At 36.6% G+C, this 21,809-nt stretch overlaps 1 protein-coding gene across 10 annotated transcripts in view; it reads right to left on the bottom strand.

Moving 5' to 3' along the window:
• EXOC6 (exocyst complex component 6) overlaps positions 1-21,809 on the bottom strand; it is a 227,951-nt gene that overhangs the window by 151,513 nt on the left and 54,629 nt on the right. For all 10 annotated transcript variants that reach the window (XM_045438226.1, XM_045438227.1, XM_045438232.1 and 7 more), the window contains 2 exons: positions 21,217-21,262; positions 4,647-4,851 (listed from right to left, as the gene is read on the bottom strand). In XM_045438226.1, the coding sequence (XP_045294182.1) occupies positions 4,647-4,851; positions 21,217-21,262 (251 nt within the window). The remainder of the gene's footprint in view (positions 1-4,646; positions 4,852-21,216; positions 21,263-21,809) is intronic.

Below are 21,809 nucleotides of genomic sequence, written 5' to 3'. Positions count from 1 at the left end.
GAGAGTGCAAGAGGGGGAGGGGCAGAGAGAGAGGGTCAGAGGGTCCAAAGCGGGCTCTGCACTGATAGCAGTGAGCCTGATGTGGGGCTTGAACTCATGAACCGCAAGATCATGACACTCAACTGACCGAACCACCTAGGTGCCCCTAGAACATGAACTTTAAACTATCATTGATATCCTTGTGCTGAAAATACCTTACCAAGTGATTATGGGTTTTTTTATCCCCATTACATACACAGAACTCCTTGCTCTTAGGAGACTTAGGAGAAAAAGTACTGAAGACATTGTGATGCTGAAAGCAAGAATGTAATGTTGAAGAACTCTCCAGTGTAGAAGAACACTCACTGATCAGAGACAATCAGTCAAAAGGACTTTATATCCTGAGAAGAAATGGGAGATGCTACAAGAAGAATCAGAGGCTCCCCTGATTCTCATTTTATTTATTTATTTTTTTAAACCAAGAGTTGGATTTTTTTTTAATGTTTATTTATTTTTGAGACAGAGAGAGACAGAGCATGAACAGGGGAGGGTCAGAGAAAGAGGGAGACACAGAATCTGAAACAGGCTCCAGGCTCTGAGCTGTCAGCACAGAGCCTGACGCGGGGCTCGAACTCACGGACCGTGAGATCATGACCTGAGCCAAAGTCGGACGCTTAACCGACTGAGCCACCCAGGCACCTCCCCCTGATTCTCATTTTATTATAGAATGCATCAGTCCTATTAAGTATCTCTTGAAGTGTCAACAGTGAAAGACAAAGATGATCACTTCAGAGAAAAGCTATGACATCTCATACTTTATTCCACCTGAATAGTGAGGTAATATCCAATCTTTTTGGTTCCACTTTCCTGGGGCTTTATTTTTTTTTTTTAATGCTTATTTTATTTTTGAGAGAGAGAGACAGAGAGAGAAGGGGACAGAGGACCTGAAGCGGGCTCTGTGCGGACAGCAGAGAGCCCGATGCAGAGTTCACTCTTAGGAACCATAAGATCATGACCTAAGCTGAAGTCGGATGCTTAACCGACGGAGCCACCCGCTCGCCTTTCCTGGGGCTTTCTTAACGGATGTAGTTCTCTGGGATAATGACAGTCTCTAGAGTCAGCATCTCTGGATTCTTCTGAACTCTAGCTTCAAACCTTATTCTCTCATACTTACTTAGTCTTTATCTTTTCCAGGCTATTAATCTAAGGTTCCAACTCTAGCCTGCTGGCCAACACTTCTACCATTTCTTTTCCTATGCTGCTGCCCACAGTGAATCATATTTCTATCATTCCAATGGTAAGGAAAATGGCCTCAGACGTAGCTTCCAAAGGAAAGACAGGAAATTAACTTTGGCTTAAATTATCTTTTATAGCTTTTGTTTATTCACAGAAAACAAATATATATTTTTATCAACCAAGTATTTATCTGAACAAAAGATGCTATTGAAAATAATTTGAGGGGTGCCTGGGTGGCTCAGTCGGTTGGGCGTCTGACTTCGGCTCAGGTCATGATTTCACTGCTTGTGAGTTCGAGCCCCACGTCGGGCTCTGTGCTGATAGCTCAGAGCCTGGAGCCTGCTTTGGATTCTGTGTCTCCCTCTCTCTCTCTGTCCCTCCCTCATTCATGCTCTGTGTCTCTCTCTCTCAAGAATAAATAAAACATTTAAAAAAATGTTAAAAATAATAATAATTTGAAAATCAAATCTGCTATAGCCCACCTATAGATAAGCTATAGATAAGCAACAGTTAACAGGAAATTCTTTAAAAAGAAACAACTTTAAAAAACATTATTGCACAAATCTTACATTATTACATATGGTTTTCATTTATTATTAAAGTATATTGATCCTGATAAAGAATTTTCAAAATCTATACATCCCCAAAGTAAACAATTTACTAAACAAATTTATTAAATCTGTTAAACAAATTAACATAGAATACTGTGCAAAGCTGAAACGATTAATAGGAATATAATGGAGATTATCTGATTTGAAGATAATTCTGGAAAAAGTTAAAGTAGAGGGGCACCTGGGTGACTCAGTCAGTTAACCATCTGACTTTGGCTAAGGTCATGATCTTGTGGTTCATGAATTTGAGCCCCACACTGGGTTCTGCACTGGTGGTGTTGAGCCTGCTTGGGATTCTCTCTCTTTCCCTCTCTCTCTGCCCCTTCCCCACTTTCTCTCTTTCTCTCTCTCTCTCAAAATAAATAAATAAACAAAAGTAACTAATTAAAAAATAAGTTAAGTAGGGAAAAAGTTAATATACTGAATTTTAATTTCCTCTGTTGTGACAGTCTGATACAGATACATTTCTTTAATTAAAAACTAAAATAGGGGCACCTGGGTGGCTCAGTCAGTAAAGCGGCCGACTTCAGCTCAGGTCATGATCTGGCGGTCTGTGAGTTTGAGCCCCGCGTTGGGCTCTGTGCTGACAGCTCAGCGCCTGGAGCCTGTTTCAGATTCTGTGTCTCCCTCTCTCTCTGACCCTCCCTTGTTCATGCTTTGTCTTTCTCTGTCTCAAAAATAAATAAATGTTTTTAAAAAATTTTTTTAAAAAATAGAAAAATAAAATAAAATAAAATAGAGGCACTGGGTGACTCAGTTGGTTAAGCATCTGCCTTCGGCTCAGGTCATGATCTCACAGTTCGTGAGTTCGAGCCCTACATTGGGCTCTCTGCTGTCAGCCCAGAGCCCACTTCGGATCCTCTGTCCCTCTCTCTCTCTCTCTCTTTCTGCCCCTCCACTGCTCCTGCAGGCACATGCATGCACTCTCTTTCTCTCTCTCTTTCAAAAATAAATAAATAAACTTTTAAAAAATAATAAAATAAAGTAAAAAGCTTCTCTGGAAGCCCTGGCAGGAGAAGGAAGCGAAGGTCGCACCTGCAGTGCACTCTCTGGCTCTCAGCTCAGGTGCTACACAGTCGGCTTCCCTCTGCCCCACCCTGCCCCACCTCAAGCTTCTCTAAAGTCGTTTCTAATACTTGAGAAAAAAAATTAGGAGGACTGTTTTATTTTTATGACACTGTGATTATTAGAAGTTTTAGTTAAGAAATTTTAAAGTATAATCACTTTAAAACTTTTTACTAAAAATTTCAAATATAAACAAAGTGAACAGATTAATATAATTAACTCCCAAGTACTCATCACCTACCTTCAACAATTAATATTTATACATTCTTGTGTCATCTATGTATCTTTACCCACTCAGTGCACAAACACACACACACACACCCCCCAATGATTTTTTACAAATTTCTTTGAGGTCAGATTTATATATGCTGAGATGTATAGACCTTAACTGTACAATTTTGACAAGTGGATGCACTTTTAGCATAAGACAAAACATTTCCATCTCCCCAGAAAGCCCGTTCATGTCCCTTTCCAGGCAATCTCCCCAACCAGAGGCAACCATTGCTCTGATTTTTTTTTTAAGTTTTATTTTAGTTTTGAGAGATAGAGAGCATGTGTAAGCAAGCAGGGAAGGGGCAGAGAGGCAAGGGGGGGAGGTGGGGGGACATAGAGATCTGAAGCAGGCTCCATGCTGACAGCAGAGAGCCCGATGTGGGGTTCGAACTCCTGAACCCTGAGATCATGACCTGAGCTTAAGTCAGACACTTAACGCACTGAGCCACCCAGGCACCCCATGACTTTTTCTCTTTGGTTTCTCCTGCTTTACAACTGCAATATAAATGGAATCCCACAATCTGTGCTTTTTTGTGTGTCCAGCTTCTGTAGTTTAGCATAATGCCCAGGAGATTAATATTTGTTTTTGTACATATCAGTAATTTCATTCCTTTTTATTGCGAAGTAATACTCCATTATATTTTTATACAGCACAATTTGTTTATCCACTCCCCTGTTGATGCCCCTTTGGGTTGTTTCCAGTTTGGGGCTAATCGTGAACAGAGTTGCTGTGAACATCACAAGGACATGTTTTCATTTCTCACTGGAATTACCTGGAAGAATGCTGATTCAAAAGGTAGGTACATTAACTTTATAACTGCCAAATCTTGTCTACTATTTTTTCTTCTTATTATTGACCTGTAGGAGTTGTCAACTCAAAGATAATACTTTTAAGGAGACAGTAATTTAAAATCTTATGATAAAAGGAATCCCATTTGCCTCTGTTTGTGGTTCGGCTAATTTTACAGCAAATTTGTCTGCTGGCACAAGTTAATATTATACCTGACTTACCAGGAGAAAGGCTGGTGAGTCAAGTTAGAGTGACTTTCCTTAAATACAGAATAACTGCAAACCAAAAGAAAATGCTGATTAAATCCATTCCAAGCAAGATTCAGGAAAAATAAGAAAAGGGTTAAGCTAAACAAAAATAAGCATTTTAGGTAACTAAAAATAAAAAAGGTAAACTTTGGATATATTCTATAACTTACACCACCGAATAACATTAAATTAGGGGCTCCTGGGCGGCTCAGTCAGTTGAGTGTCCGACTTTGGCTCAGGTCATGATCTCGCGGTCTGTGAGTTCGAGCCCTGTGTCGGGCTCTGTGCTGAGAGCTCGGAGCCTGGAGCTTGTGTCAGAATGTGTCTCCCTCTCACTCTGCCCCTCCCCCGCTCATGCTCTGCCTCTCTCTCTCTCTCTCTGTCAAAAATAGACATTTAAAAAAATTTTTTTTTAAACATTAAGAATTTTCTTTTTATTCTCACCTGTTTCATTGCTGTTTCACCTATTTTGTCAGAATGTTTTCGAATGCTTTCCAAAAAGTCTTTGAGATCAGACATGGAAATTTCTTTAATATCCTCACGGAGTTTAGGAAGATTTTCTATCATTAGCTGACAAAACCGGTATTGACTAACCCGGGGAAAATACACATTTTCTAATTGTTCCATAGTTTTTAGAGCAGAATAATACCTGTGAAAAGTTAAAAATAAAACTCTATAAAAAGTTATTACATTAATTTTACAAAATAATCAGTCCAAACACTCCAATCAAAAAGGACACAGTTATAGTTAAAATAGGAAAAATTAGTATTTATTTCTATTTACACAAACTATAAACCATATGAACAAGTTTTCAGGCTGAAAATTCATGACTTATACTACCATACAGCTTCCTTATTTCACTTCATCTAAATCTATAACACCATAAGCAGTATCATAGTCATCATAGTACCTTAAATGTATACCTTGAAAAAGTTCCAAAATTTTTAATGAGAATATTTAGTTATTTGACATGTGCTTTCATAATATCTCTCCCATCCATGTACTGTAACATAAATAATGTACGGATTTAATTCAAATGAAAGTAAAATGTATACTAAGGAGATTTTTTTTTAATTTTACACTATTTAAAGCATTTAGTAATAATAATAGGCATCATAAAAAACAAGTAAAAAACCAAAGACTGATTTATTTTCAACCCAACAAATATATACTGAATGACACAGTGAGTATGCAGTAATTAGTAAAATACAGCCTATGCCCCAGAGAAACTGCTGTGTATTTTCATATACATACTTTGATTTTCTCTAGTCTTCTATGAGGTAGATGTCTATGGCAGACATTACTATTTACACTCTATAGATGAGAAACTGAAACACAAAGAGTATACAATTCGGCGAAGATATTATAATTAATTGGTAGAGAAAACAAAACTCTCAGTTTCCTACAATAATATTCACCACCAAAATCCACTGAAAGTAGGTAGAGGGATTTTTTTTAATATGAAATTTATTGTCAAATTGGTTTCCATACAACACCCAGTGCTCATCCCAACAGGTGCCCTCCTCAGTGCCCATCACCCACCCTCCCCTCTCTCCCAACCCCCATCAACCCTCAGTTTGTTCTCAGTTTTTAAGAGTCTCTTATGTTTTGGCTAGAGGGATTTTTTTTTAATTAATCAAATAATATTTGACACTTTCCCATTGATTTGGATATTAAAAATGAGGAAAGGCACTATCTAGAGAACAAAAATTACAGGTGCCTGGGTGGCTCAGTCAGTTGAGCATCCTGACTTTGGCTCAGGTCATGATCTCATGAGTTCAAGCCCTGTGCCAGGCTCTGTACCGACATCTTGGGGCCTGGAGCCTCCTTCAGATTCTGTGTCTCTGTTCTCTCTACCCCACCTATGCTCGTGCTGTTTTTTTCTCTCTCTCTCAAAAATAAACAGTAAAAAAAATTTTTTTTAATTCAGTTTAAAGATATTTGTTGATTCTCCAGCCTATATTCCCAAAGATAGAGTATATTTTGCAAACTGTCACAAAATCTACCACTAATTTAAAAATTAGATGACTAGGGGTGCCTGGGTGGCTCAGTTGGCTAAGCATCCAACTTAGGCTCAGGTCACGATCTCAGCACCACCTGATGCTACCATGTAGTAATTACCTCAATTTGGCCACGATTACATCTAGTCAATATCTACAACAATTCCAGATCTATATGCTTACATCCTATTTTAAAACATATCATGGAAATTATCTTTACAATTATTCTAGAACAGATTAATACCTATTTGTAAGTCAATTGCAATAATCTAGTGATGTCCACATTATTGGCATTTTTTATTTTTTATTAATACTAAAATAAATTTCTCCCTATATTAAACCTCTACTAAGATGTGTGCTTTTATAAGTATGAGACATTTCAAAAAAATTATGTGTCATTCTTAAAGGGAAAACATGTGAATACTCTAATGGTTCTCCAGCCCACAGGGTACAAATTATGTCACTGTTCTTACTTTATTTGCCTTCCCCTGAGCATTTCCAATTCACCAGATTTTTAACTATCATAGAAGTTGTTACTTCAGTCTCTACTATCCTAAATACAATATCCTACATATAAGAAAAAATTACAAGATACATAAATAAGTAGAAAACTGTGACCCAAAAGTAAAGAAAAAAGTCAATGGAAGTGTACATACAGGTGGCCTAGAGCTTGTAATTAACAGATGAAACTTTAACAACAATATGTATTATAGAATCTAATAAAAAAAGAGTAGTTAAGAATCATGAAGAGATGGGGAACTGTAGTGGAGAAACAGATATTATAACAAAGAATCAAAAGAAAAAGCTGAAAATAAAATATCATAATGAAGAATTCATTCACTCAATGGGCTATTTAATAGCAGACTAGATACGGAAGAAAAAACTATTCATAAATGTGAAGACAACTAAACAGACATTATGCAAAATGCACAAATACATACACACAAAGAAAAAAACAGGATCTCAGAATACTGTAAGATCAATAAAAATAGGCTCAGTAAAGTTTAAGATAGGTCCAAAAATTTATCCAGTATGAAACAGAAAAGAGAAAAGGAGAGTTCCTAGAAATTACGGACATTAAATGATCAAACATACATATAACTGGAGTTCCCAAAAGAGAGAGAGAAAATAATGGTGAAGAAATATTTGAAGAAATAAGAGTCCCCAAATTTTCTAAATTGATGAAAAGTATCAACTCACAGATTCAAAATAAGCTAAATAACCTCCAAGTAATATAACTGCAAAGAAAATCACACCTAAGCACATCACAGTCAAACTTATAAAAACAAAACATATGGAGTAAAATCGTAAAAGTAGACAGAGGAAAAAAGACCTAATTACAAATCTAATATACAAATCCAATTACATTTGTAATGTGTGAAATAAACACATTTCCAGATACACAAAGCAAGAAACTTTTCTTCAGAAGACAGATGTGTACTACAATAAATACTAAACAAAATTTATCATGCTAAAGGCAATTATACCAGTTAGAAGTCTGTATCTGCAAAAAGGGAAAAAGAGCAACAGAAAGGTTAAGTGGGGGGGCGCCTGGGTGGCGTAGTCGGTTGGGCGGCCGACTTCAGCCAGGTCACGATCTCGCGGTCCGTGAGTTCGAGCCCCGCGTTGGGCTCTGGGCTGATGGCTCAGAGCCTGGAGCCTGTTTCCGATTCTGTGTCTCCCTCTCTCTCTGCCCCTCCCCCGTTCATGCTCTGTCTCCCTCTGTCCCAAAAATAAATAAACGTTGGAAAAAAAAAAAAAAAAAAAAAAAAGGTTAAGTGGGTAAGTTTTATTAAAAACTCTCTTTTAGGGGCGCCTGGGTGGCTCAGTCGGTTAAGCGGCCAACTTCGGCTCAGGTCATGATCTCGCGGTCCGTGAATTCGAGCCCCGCGTTGGGCTCTGTGCTGACAGCTCAGAGCCTGGAGCCTGTTTCGGATTCTGTGTCTCCCTCTCTCTGACCCTCCCCTGTTCATGCTTTGTCTCTCTCTGTCTCAAAAATAAATAAAACGTTAAAAAAAAATTAAAAAAAAATAAAAACTCTCTTTTAATTATGGTTAATAGGTGTATGATATATATAACATATATGTATATCATAAGTAAATTATGTTAAAACAAAAACACAACAAACAGAGGGTGGGAATAAATACAATTGTACTGTTATAAGTTTTATATTTTGATGAAGTCTAACAACATTATTTGAAAGTGAACTGTGGTGAGTTAAACATGCATATTGTGCTCTCTAGAGTAGCTGCTAAAATGTTTAACAAAGATATATACTAGTAAGTGAACAGAGTTAGAGATAAATATATATACTAAAAAAACTTAGTCATAGGAAGGAAGGAAGGAAGGAAGGAAGGAAGGAAGGAAGGAAGGAAGGAAGGAATCAGACAAACAGAAAACAGCAAGATTAAAAAGTCAACCATAATAATAATTAAATAATTGTAAATGGTCTAGAACAAAGTAGAGATTGCCTACTGGATGAAAAAAAGTAATACCCAGCTATATGCTATTGGTAAGAAACACATTTTAAATATAAAGACTGAGGTTAAAAGTAAAAAAAAAGTCGAAGATACATCATGAAACATCTAGTATAAGCATGCTGGAATAACTAAAATGACCACATCAACACCAGGCAAAGTTGAATTCAAGACACAGAATATCACCAAAGATAAAGAAGGACATTTCATATGATACAGAGTCAAACAGTAAGAATATAAAACAATCATAAATGTGAATGCATTTAATAACAGAGCTTTGAAATACATAAAAGAACATTTAAAGAACTAAAGGGAAAATAGACATACCACAATAGTTGAAAACTTAACACCCTTTTCTTACCCCTGATAGAACTGGCCAACAAAACAAAACACTAAGGGAAAAGAAAATTTGAACTGTTTTAACACTAACACAACCTAACTGGTATTTCTAGAACATTAAAGCCACAACTGCAAAATACACAGTCTCTTTAAGCACACGTGAAATATTCATCAAGACAGGTGATACGCTGGGTCACCAAACAAGTCTCAATAAATGTCAAAGGTCTGAAATCATACAGAGTATGTTCACTCACCCAATAGTATTAAACTAGAAATTAATAATAAAGATCATAATATATCCCAAAAATCTTCCAAGTACTTGAAAAGTAAACAATACACTTGTAAATAACCCAAAAGTAAAAAAAAAAAAAAGGAAAATAAAATATTTTAAACTAAAAGATAGTAAAAACAACATTTCAAAAGTTGTGGGGTGCAAATAAAGCAGTTCTCAGAGGAAAATGTATAACTTTAAATGTGTGTAATAAAACAGAAAGGCATAAAATCACTGTTCTAAATTTCCACTGTCTGAAGAAAGAAAAAGAACAAATTAAACCCCAAGTATAACAATGGAAATAAAAAAAACAAAAACAGAAATCAAAGAGTAAATAAACTCAAATGTTAGATCTTTGAAAATATCCATAAAATAGGTGCCTGGATGGCTCAGTCAGCTGAGAGTCCAACTCTTGATTTTGGCTAGGGCATGATCCCAGAGCCATGAGATCAAGGCCTGCATGGTTTCTGGCTCCATGCCCAAGTTGGGCTCCAAGCTGGGTGTGGAGCCTGAGGATTCTCTCTCCCTCATCTTCTGCCCTTCCCCAACTCGAGCATGTGTGAGAGCTCTTTCTCTCTCTCTCAAAAAAAAAAAAGAAAAGAAAACATCCATAAAATTGATAAGCCTTGTTTCATACAAATCAAGGCAAATTAATACAAATTGCTAACACTGAAAATGACAAAGATGAACATTTCTACAGATCCTGCAGACATTAAAAGGATAAAAGTTTATGCCAATAAATTAAACAACTCAGATAAAGTGGTCAAAGTCCTTCATAAAACATAAGATATGAAAACTGTCTCAAGAAGAAATACCGGACTTCAAGCTGCATTACAAAGCCGTAATCATCAAGACAGTATGGTACTGGCACAAAAACAGACACTCAGATCAATGGAACAGAATAGAGAACCCAGAAATGGACCCACAAACGTATGACCAACTAATCTTTGACAAAGCAGGAAAGAATAGCCAATGGAATAAAGACAGTCTCTTCAGCAAGTGGTGCTGGGAAAACTGGACTGCGACATGCAGAAGAATGAACCTGGACCACTTTCTTACACCATACACAAAAATAAACTCAAAATGGATGAAAGACCTAAATGTAAGACCCAAAGCCCTCAAAATCCTTGAGGAGAAAGCAGGCAAAAACCTCTTCGAACTTGGCCGCAGCAACTTCTTACTCAACATGTCTCTGGAGGCAAGAGAAACAAAAGCAAAAATGGACTACTGGAACCTCATCAAAGCAAAAAGCCTCTGCACAGCAAAGGAAACAATCAGCAAAACTAAAAGGCAACAGACAGAATGGGAGAAGATATTTGCAAACAACATATCAGACAAAGGGTTAGTATCCAAAATCTATAAAGAACTTATCAAACTCAACACCCAAAAATCAAATAATCCAGTGAAGAAATAGGCAAAAGACATGGATAGACACTTCTCCAAAGAAGACATCCAGATGGCCAACTGACACATGAAAAAATGCTCAACATCACTCATCATCAGGGAAATAGAAACCAAAACCACAATGAGATACCACCTCACACCAGTCAGAATGGCTAACATTAACAACTCAGGCAACAACAGATGCTGGTGAGGATGTGGAGAAAGAGGATCTCTTTTGCACTGCTGGTGGGAGTGCAAACTGGTGCAGCCATTCTGGAAAACAGTATGGAGGTTCCTCAAAAAATTAAAAATAGAACTACCCTACAACCCAGAAATTGCACTACTAGGTATTTATCCAAGGGATACAGGTATGCTGTTTCGAAGGGGCACATGCACCCCAATGTTTAGAGCAGCACTACTGAAAACAGCCAAAGTATGGAAAGAGCCCAAATGTCCATCAATGGATGAATGGATAAAGATGTGGTACATATATACAATGGAGTATTACTCGGCAATCAAAAAGAATGCAATCTTGCCATTCACAACTACGTGGATGGAACTGGAGGGTATTATGCTAAGCGAAATGAGTCAGTCAGAGAAAGACAAATATCATATGACTTCACTCATATGAGGACTTTAAGATACAGAACAGATGAACATAAGGGAAGGGAAGCAAAAATCATATAAAAACAGGGAGGGGGACAAAACAGAAGAGACTCTTAAATATGGAGAACAGAGGGTCACTGGAGGGGTGCTGGGAGGGGGGATGGGCTAAATGGGTAAGGGGCATTAAGGAATCTACTACTGAAATCATTGTTGCACTACAGGCTAACTAACTTGGATGCATATTAAAAAAATAAATTAAATAATTTAGGGTAAAAAAAAAAAAAGAACAAACAAAAAAGCTATTAAGCTTAACATCTATTGAAGTAATGGGATTCATATCAAAATTTTGCCAGCTGGCCTTTGCTAAGAATACACTTAGGGCTTATTTCAAACTGGTTACTTTTTTCTTTCTCGGTTGGTATTTTTCTGTGATCTTCACTGGTAGGGCTCCACCAGATCTAGACTCTGGTAGGGCTCCTGAAGCTAAAACTCATTAAAGAGTAGTGGACTTCCTGGGCCCCTCCAAATTTTTATCTCTGAAGCCAGAACATGCTCAATCACCTTTAAATGTTCCTACCAAGCTCCAGCAGGGGCTTCTGCTCTCAGTAAACTGTGATAGCCTCTATTGCCTGTCTGTCTAATTTGGGGTGTAGCAGATTGCCCTATGATTTCAGTTTTCCAATGGATCTAAAAAAGGTTTTTTATTTTCAGTTTAACTTCTTGTTGTAAATACAGGAATGATTACTACAAGGCTCTTTTACATGTCAGAACAGAAACTAGAAGTTCCTATTTTCATTCTTTTTTTTCCTTTTTCTTATTAATTTGTTAAAGCTCTTTACATAGTATGGTTATGAGTCCTGTCACAAAAAAATAATCTTTCAAGTGTTTTCTCCTAGTCTGTGGCTTGCCTACCAATTTTCTTACAAGAGTCTTTTGATAAATAAGTTTTTATTTGAAGTCCAATTTTCAATTTTGTATAGCTTTTTGTGATCCTTCTAAAAAATATCTTTGCTTACCCCAGTATTACGAAGAGAAACTCCTATATTTTCTTATAGAAGTTCTACAATTCTAGGCGGAGAACAAACACAAGACGCAACCATATGTTGCATCAAAGGAATACTTTAAATATAAAAATACAAGAGAGATTAAAAGTAAAGGGATGGAAAAAGATATACTATGGTAACACTAATCAAAAGAACACTGGAGTAGCTATATTAATTTCAGATAAAGCAGACTTCAGAGCAAGGAAAATTATGAGATAGAAGCGTTACATAATGATAAAATGATCAGTATCTAAAAAGACATAACAATCCTTAATGTGTATGTACCTAATAACAAAGTATCAAAATATGTGAGGCAAAAATTGATAGAACAGCAAGGAAAACAAATAAATCCACTAATATAGTTGAAGACCTCAAAACTCCTCTGGTAATCGACAGATCCAGCAGCCAGAAATTCAGTTAAGGATATGGTTGAACTGAAGAGCATTATCAGTCAACTGGGTTTCACGGACATTTACAGAATATACTTCATCCAACAACAGAATATATATTCTTCTCAAGCTCACATAGAACATTCGCCAATATAGGCCATATTCTGGGCTATAAAACACACCTTAAATTTAAAAGAATAAAAATCATACCAAACTAACATCATACTTAGTGGTGAGAAACATAATGCTTCTCCCCATGAGATCAGAAACAGGCAAGGATGTTCCTCCTCACCACTCCTATTTAACCATCATACTGATATTCATTGCTAATTCAATAAGAGAAAAAGTAATAAAAGGTATTCATATTAGGAAGGAAGAAAGAAAAGCCTTGTCTGCAGATGACATGATTGTCCATGTACAAAATCCCAAACAATCAACAACAAAAAAATTCCCAGAACTAGTCAGTGATTATAGGAAGGTTGCAGGATACCAGGCTAACATACCAAAGTCAACTGCCTTTCTGTAAACCAGCAAGGAACAACTGGAATTTGAAATTAAAAACACAATATCATTTACTTTAGCACCAAAAAATGAATTATGTATAAATCTAACCAAATATATACAAGATCTATGTGAAGAAAACCACAAAACTCCGATGAAAGAAATCAAAGAAAATCTAGATAAATGGAGAGATATTCCATGTTCATGAATGGATTTCACAAAAATTAACTCATAATGGATCACAGACATAAATGTAAGACACAAAACTCTAGAAAATAACACAGAAGAAAATCTAAGTGACCTTGGATTTGGCAGTGAGTTAGTATGTTCTGTTCTAAAAAGACATTGTTAAGAGACTAAAAAGATAAGCTACAGAATGGGAGAGGATATTTTCAAAACACCTAGTACTATAAAATACAAAAAAAAAACACTTAGAAGTCAACAATAAGAAAACCAACAACCATATTTAAAAGTGTAGGGGCGCCTGGGTGGCTGAGTCGGTTAAGTGTCCAACTCTTGATTTCAGCTCATGGCATGATCTCATGGTTTGAGTTTGAGCCTGGCATCAGGCTCTGTGCTGACTGTGTGGAGCCTGCTTGGGATTCTTTCTCTCCCTCTGCCCCCCTCTCTCTCAAAATAAATAAATAAACTTTAAAAAATTGAAAATAAATAAAAATAAAAGTGTACAAAAGATCTGAACAGATACCTCACCAAAGAATATATACACATAGCAAAGAAGCATGCGAAAAAAATGCTATCACATGCCAATAAAGAATTGCAAGTTAAAACAAGACACCACCATGCATCTATTAGAATGGCTAAAATCCAAAACACTGACAACACCAAATCCTGGTGAGGGTGTGGAGCAACAGAACTCCCATTCATTAGTGCTGAGAATGTAAAATAGTAAAGCCACTCTGGAAGACAGTTTGGCTGTTTCTTACAAAGCTAAATACAGCCTCTCTCTATGATCTAGCAACTGTACCCCCAGGTATTTACCTAAATGAACTGAAAAGTTATGTCCACACAAACCTGCACACAAACGTTTACAGCAGCTTTATTTTTATCTGCCAGAAATTAGAAGCAACCAAGATGTCCTTCAATAGGTGAATGGTGCATCCATACAATGCAATATTTTTCATCAATAAAAACAAATAAGCTATCAAGCCGTAAAAAAACATGGAGGAATCTTAAATGCATATTGTTAAGTGAACAAAGCCAGTCTGAACATAACACATATTGTATGATCCCAACTATAGGACATTATGAAAACGGCAAAACTATAGAAAGGTCAGGGATTGGCAGGGGTTTGGTAAGGGAGGGATGGGGAAAGAGATGAAGCACAAGGGATTTTTCAGGCAATAAAGCTATTCTGTATAATGTTGTCATGGTAGATGTGACACTATGCATTTGTCAAAATCAACAAAACTGTACAATATAAGAGTGAACCCTAAACCCTATTACAAACTGTAGACTTAAAAATGTGTCAATATTGGTTCTTGAATTGTAGGAAATGTGCTATACTCATACAAGAAACTGTGAGGGAGAGGAAGGTATATGGGAATTCTGTACTTTCTGCTCAATACGTCTCTAAACCTGGGGCGCCTGGGTGGCTCAGTCGGTTAAGCATCCGACTTCAGCTCACGTCATCATCTCACAGTTCATGGGTTCAAGCCCTGTGTCAGGCTCTGTGCTGACAGCTCAGAGCCTGGAGCCCGCTTCAGATTCTGTGTCTCCCTCTCTTTCTCTGCCCCTCCCCTGCTCACGTTTTGTCTCTCTCTCTCTCCCTGAAATAAACATTAAAAAATATTTTTTAATGTGTCTCTAAACCTAAAATTATAAGCAAAGGACTTGAACTGACATTTTACAAAAGAAAATACACAAATGAATAGCAAATGAAAAGGCACTCAACATCAGTCATCAGAGAAATGTAAATTGAAACCACACTGAGATATTTTATATGTATCAAAATGGCTCATCTAGAACAGACTTACAGTATCGTATGTTGGCAAGGATGTGTAGTATCTAAAATTCTCATTGCTGATTGGAGTACAAAATGGTACAACCATTTGAAAAAATAAAAAGGTAGCCTATACCTACACTATAACCCAGCAATTCTACTCCTGTGCATATATTAAAGAGAAATATAAACATCTGCCTACAAAGACTTGTACACTAATTTTATAATAGTCTTATTCATAACACCTCCGAACTAAAAACAACCCAAATACCCACCAACCAGTAAATGGGTAAACAAATTCTTAGAACTGAATACTACTCAGCAATGAAAAGAAACAAACAATTGGTATATGCAATAATACGGATGAATCTCAAAACATTTGGAGTGAAAAGTACTAGACAAGAAAAAATATATATTCTATGATTCCATTTATATCACTTCTGAGAAAATGTTAAAACTAACCATTGGTGACAGAAATCAGAAAGAAGTTACCTCTGGAGGAGGGAGGAAGAACCGATTAGAAAGGGGCATAAAAGGGTGATGGAAGTGTTCTAAATCTTGTTTGGGGTAATGACTGGAATAGAGTATGAGAAAAGCTTTTGGGGTAGAAATAATGTTCAAATCTTGATCTTGGTGGTTATAAATAAAGGTGTATTTGCTTTTTAAAAATTCATGGGGCTACAGGGGCACCTGTGTGGCTCAGTCAGTTAAACATCAGCCTTCAGCTCAGGTCATGATCTCGCAGTTCGTGAGTTTGATACCCACATTGGGCTCTCTGCTGTCAGCGCAGAGCCTGCTTTGGATCCTCTGTCCCCCCCCCCCCCCCCGCCCCTGCCCCATTCACACTCTCTCTCTCTCTTAAAAACAAATAAATAAACTTAAAAAAATGTAAATAAAAAAAAATTAATGGAGCTACAGACTTATGATTTGTGTATCTGGGTCTAAAAAAACCACTAAACAAAAAACTTAAAAAAATAAAAAAACTGCACCACAGAGTAAATATTTTACAACACATGTGACAGAAAAGGGACCAACCCTCAAAATATGCAAAGATTTTAAACCTGTTGCAGACATGTTGAACTTGAGATAGTGGAATATCCATGTGAAAAGACTCAACAAGAATCAGAGACGTCAAAACCAAGCTCAAGATTCAAGCTTTGGGAGTCATCAGAACACAAATCCAGATATCTCTTAAAGAATGTGAAGTGATAGTAACTAACAAAAAACATTTTTTTTTACATTTTGCAAATCAAACCAAATATATCTGTGGGCCAGTTTGATTCTGCAGGTCACTAATTTGCAACCTCTAATGATCACCAGGAATAACATCTGCTCACACCCTTTATTACTCCATATGGATATTTATCTTGACAAAAATATGGCAAGGCACCAGAAGTGGGGTCCTAGGTATCTAGTGCAATGGCAGCCTGAATACATGCTTTTTACCTTGACTCCTTCTTGAAATTCCAATAAACTAACATGAAGAGATTTTTTAAAAAAGCATAAGCCCACACAGATAAAAAGAAAAGGAGAAGAGAGAACAAAATTTTAGAATGTTGAAAGCTGATGGACATGTGGTAAAAAAAAAAAAAAAAAAAAAAAACTCAGCATATCTTAGAAAACTAAATTCTAAGTCAATAGTTGAGAAGCCAAGAATATTCTCTAGAATCTCCAAAAATGTCAATAATTTATAGGAATTCCACTACTTATGGAAGAGGGAGTGAAAGGAGAGCTGAAGTAAGGAATATTGGTTGAAAATGTGTTTAAGAAGCAAACCCCACTTAGTCATCTGAGTCACCTTTCTGCATTTTGGCAAAATACTAAAGAGACTAAAATAGATAATCTCTGAACAGGGGAAGACCACCCAAGGCTGAGGGCAATAGTACTGATATGAAAACAAGAGGATTAACAGAGTTTATATATACCAAATGCCCTCTTCACCACCTCAGATCCCAGAATGCTGGCAGTCAGATCTTTACCCTCCAGACAAGAGACAGGAAAAGTCTCCTCTAGGGAATCTGAGGGGCCCCAGAAGAAATAACTCCAGATATTAACATCAAAGGCTCACCAACTAAACAGCCCAGCTAGGTAATCTCACAGTGAAATTCACAATCAACAAGTCCCACCCACATACCCAAAGCTTCCAATCAGCTATGTCCACTGTATTTAAATATGAGCAGTCAACCAAGGAATTACCAGATCTGAGAAACACCTCTACCAACAAAGTCAGAGATTAAAGAAAAAAATAAACAAAACAAAAATGCGGGGGGCGGGGGGGGGGGTGGAGGTACTCTGTGGAAACAGATTATATGCAAGGAGAGATATAAACAATAGATCTAAAATCTCAGAGGTAAGACAAAATACTGTTAGCAATGAATCAATAACAGGTTATGAAAGAAAGAAAGAAAGAAAGAAAGAAAGAAAGAAAGAAAGAAAGAAAGAAAGAGTACAAAGAAATATTTGGAGATCAAAACACAGTTCTTAGAAATTAAAAATCAGAGAGCAGAAATGAAATAAAATCAGCATTATTTTTTAGGAGATAAAAATGAAAAAATATCCTAGAAACTGAGTAAAGAGTCAAAAAAAAATTGTTAAAGAAGAGTAAAGAAACTAAGAGGGCCAATCTAGAAGACTAAACATCACTATCTGTCCTAGAATCAAGAAAACAGAAAGACAGGGGTGCCTGGGTGGCTCAGTGGGTTAAGTGTCCAACTTCAGCTCGGGTCATGATGTCACGGTTTGTGGGTTCAAGCCCCACATCAGGTTTTGTGCTGACAGTTCAGAACCTGGAGCCTGCTTTGGATTCTGTGTCTCCCTCTCTCTCTGCCCCTCCCCCACTTGCACTGTATCTCTCTATCTCAAAAATGAATAAACATTCAAAAAAATCTAAAAAAAGAAAACAGGCAAAAATAATTCAAGAAAATGTCCTAGAACTTAAAGACATTATCAGATCAAAGAACAGTTTCCAGGTTAAATTCCAGACAGGTTCACCAAGTACCCAGCACAATGGAAGTAAACAGACCCACATCAAAGCACATCATCAGGAAACTGCAGACCACAGAAGAGAAGATTATTCTATTTTTTTTTTAATGTTTATTACTTTTGAGAGAGAGAGAGAGCAAGCAGAAAAGGGGCAGAGAGAGAGGGAGTCACAGAATCAGAAGCAGGCTCCAGGCTCTGAGCTGTCAGCACAGAGCCCGACGCGGGGCTTGAACTCAAAGACCACGAGATCATGACCTGAGCTGTAGTTGGTCGCCCAACAGACCGAGCCACCCAGGCACCCTGAGAAGATTATTCTAAAAGAGAAAAAAAAAAACAGATCACAAACTAAAGAAATCAGAATGGCTTCAATCTTTTCAACGGCAACCCTGGAAGCTAGAGGGCATGAGAGGTGTGTGTCTGGGGAAGGGGGGGTAATAAGCCCACCTAGCAAGCAGATCTGTTTCTAAATACCTTTCTTTACTAAAAGGAACTAGGGTACCTTAGGGGCACCTGGGTGGCTGAGTCGGTTAAGCATCCAACTTCGGCTCAGGTCATGATCTCACGGTTAGTGGGTTCAAGCCCCAAGTTGGGCTCTGTACTGACAGCTCAGCCTGCTTCGAATTCTGTGTCTCCCGTCTCTCTCTGCCCCTCCCCCACTCATACTCTGTCTCTCTCTCAAAAATAAATAAACATTAGGAAAAAAACCAAGGAACTAGGGTATCTTGGAAAATGGCTATTCTAGGTCTAGGGCAAGAAAAGGAAAATGTGAGCTTGGAACATGTGTGATAAACAAGAAAGTATTCAAAGACAAATGAGGACACAGAAATTGGCTTGAGGGGTTCCCCTAGCCAAATATGGGACAAATTTGAACATAAAAAAAAGATTATAACATATTTATTTTCTTTTTTAAGGTTTACTTATGTTTGAGAGACAGAGAGAGCAAGCGAGCATGAGCAGGGGAGGGGCAGAGAGAGAGGGGGACAGAGGATCCAAAGTGGGCTGTGCACTGACAGCAGTGAGCCCGATACAGGACTCGAACTCCCAAACTCCGAGATTGTGACCTGAGCCGAAGTCAGACGCTCAACCAACTGAACCACCCAGGTGTCTCAATACATTTATTTTTTTAAAAAAATCCATGAGTCCATAGTGATAATCAGAAAAAGAAAAAAAAAAAGTAAAGGGAAATAAAAAGGAAGAGCTAAAAAAAAGAAAAGCTTCTTTATATTAAGAAAAATAGCTAATAAATGTCAAAAGAATGATAAAATTATTTAAAAAAATCACCATTTTGGAATGACAGAATTATAAAACATCACCATTTTGTAATCCCAATATAATAACTGATTAAAGCAAGAATCCTAAAACTAGTGGGTGAAAGGTTGTTAAGGAAATAGGACTCAAAATATCACCTCACAGATTACTTAGTAAACGCAAAGAGAAAAGATACCTTTCAAGTGATCTGGTAGTCATCCTCTTAACCAAATGATCCAATTTAGCATAACCTAGAGACAATCTAACAGTATACGCCTTCTGATCTCATAGAGTAAGAGGTATACAATATCATTTATGTCATACTCATGCCGAAAATATTTCATCTGAACCTGATCATGAGAAAATAAACAAATCCAAAATGGCTTGGTCTACAAGACAACTAACCTGGACCCTTTCGGGAAAAACAAAGTAGGAAGACTGTTGCAGGTTAAAGGGACAAAAAAGTACATACCAACCAATGTTTCAGGAAAGGAAAGAAAATATAAGATATCTGGGGGGGGGGGGGGGAGTGGGGGAACTGAATATAAATATTAGATTATGGGGGTGCCTGGGTGGTTCAGTTGGTTAAGTGCCCTACTTTAGCTCAGGTCATGATCTCACAGTTCATGAGTTCAAGCCCCACATTAGGCCCTGTGCTGACAGCTCAGAGCCTGGAGCCTGCTTCAGATTCTGTGTCTCCCTCTCTCTCTGCCCCTCCCCTGCTCGTGCTCTGTCTCTAGCCCTCTCTCTCTCAAAAATAACTAAACATTAAAAAAATGTGTTTAATATTAGATTATGTTATTGAAAAAATATATAATGCCCTAAATTGGAAAACAGTGAAGAAACAATAGAAGTTAGTTATTTAAAGGCATAAATGTAAATATCAAAATAATCCCTTAAAAGAGGTCAAAGGTTTTGCCCCTAGCAAGGAGGAATGATGAATGGAAGTAGGGAAGATGATATCTGTTTTTCTGCAACAAACACACGGAACTATTACCTGGATCTTTAAAATGTGAAGACATACAACTCAGATAGAAAAAGAGAATATATTCATTATATATATAAAACAAAAGACTTTCAGGATAATTTACGGTTCACGTATTAAGAATGAAAAAAATAATTCTACTAATTAGTATCAATTGGTAAAGGCCAATAAAATTCAATGTTTAGTACTATAAAGCAGGATATACACAGATCTTTAAGTATAGATTTGTATATAATGTACTGTGATAATTAAGCAGTTATTAATAAACTAAGAGGAAATCACTACTTCCCTATTCTAAATGTGGAATATTCTCATTTATTCTGATTTTTCTGTTACTTTAAAATTTCTCACCTTTAAAACATTTTAAACATTTTTACATCTAATGATTCTATGGTAATCAATAAAGTACTGCAAATTATTTTCATATGTCATGTATTCATTTTTTGTTATAATACAGAACATGACTAGCCTAGACTGTCAAAATATAACTACCCACACTGCTTCCATTGTGGTCCCACAACACACTTAGCTTTTGATTGTATGCAATGTTAACACAGAAGCTAATCAATATTTTTTCACTCCTGTTCAGTTGTCTATTTGTCCTTCATCAATATTATCAATCTTTGATTTCACTTATAAAGGACAAGGATCCACAAATCAATGGCTAAGAATTGTTTTATTAAATGATCCTGATGGGCAAATTGCATGAAAAGGAATAAAGGTAGAGAGCAAAACTTCACATGACTCACTATAATTTATACTAAGTTTATCCATGCTTTCTTTAATAGAAAAAGAAGATTCCTATGAAAAATAAGAAAGAAACAACTCACCGTTTTGCACTCATCTGTTCTTTTAGCTTACTGTACATTTCCAGCACTGCATTAAAAAATAACTTATTTTAGCTTTCAAAATAAAAAAAAGTTGAGATGAAAAAATTAAAGGGAAGAACCTATTATAAATTCATTACTTTTCTCTATACTTTAATTCAGGCTTATATTTTCAAATAAAATTTTATACTTCAAATAAATAAAAGACATTTTAATGTCTATGTATATTGAACATTACATTATTTATACACATTATCTGGAATTTGGAATACTTCCATATGCAGACACCTATAACTGAGGCTTTAACCAACTGATAATTATCATATTCAGAAACTTATATATTTTCTCTGCGGTGGAATTAGAAGTTTGGACTTTAGTTACTCAGGAAACAAAGCTGATTGAGATTAATTTTGATTCAATATCTCAAATAATATTCATATACCAAACACAAGCGTGTTATAGCTCACTAAGCAAAATTTTACACCAAATTGACATAGAAAAAAACCCTCAAAAGTGTACAGCAGAGAGTAAATTATAATAAAATCATAAATAAACATAACAAAGCAACTTTGTTTTACCATTTCTATTATGGACTC

The sequence above is a fragment of the Leopardus geoffroyi genome, chromosome D2, assembly GCF_018350155.1.
Source record: "Leopardus geoffroyi isolate Oge1 chromosome D2, O.geoffroyi_Oge1_pat1.0, whole genome shotgun sequence".
Taxonomy (NCBI): domain Eukaryota; kingdom Metazoa; phylum Chordata; class Mammalia; order Carnivora; family Felidae; genus Leopardus; species Leopardus geoffroyi.
Note: the sequence above shows the minus strand (reverse complement) of the source record. Positions and strands in the feature narration are given on the sequence as shown.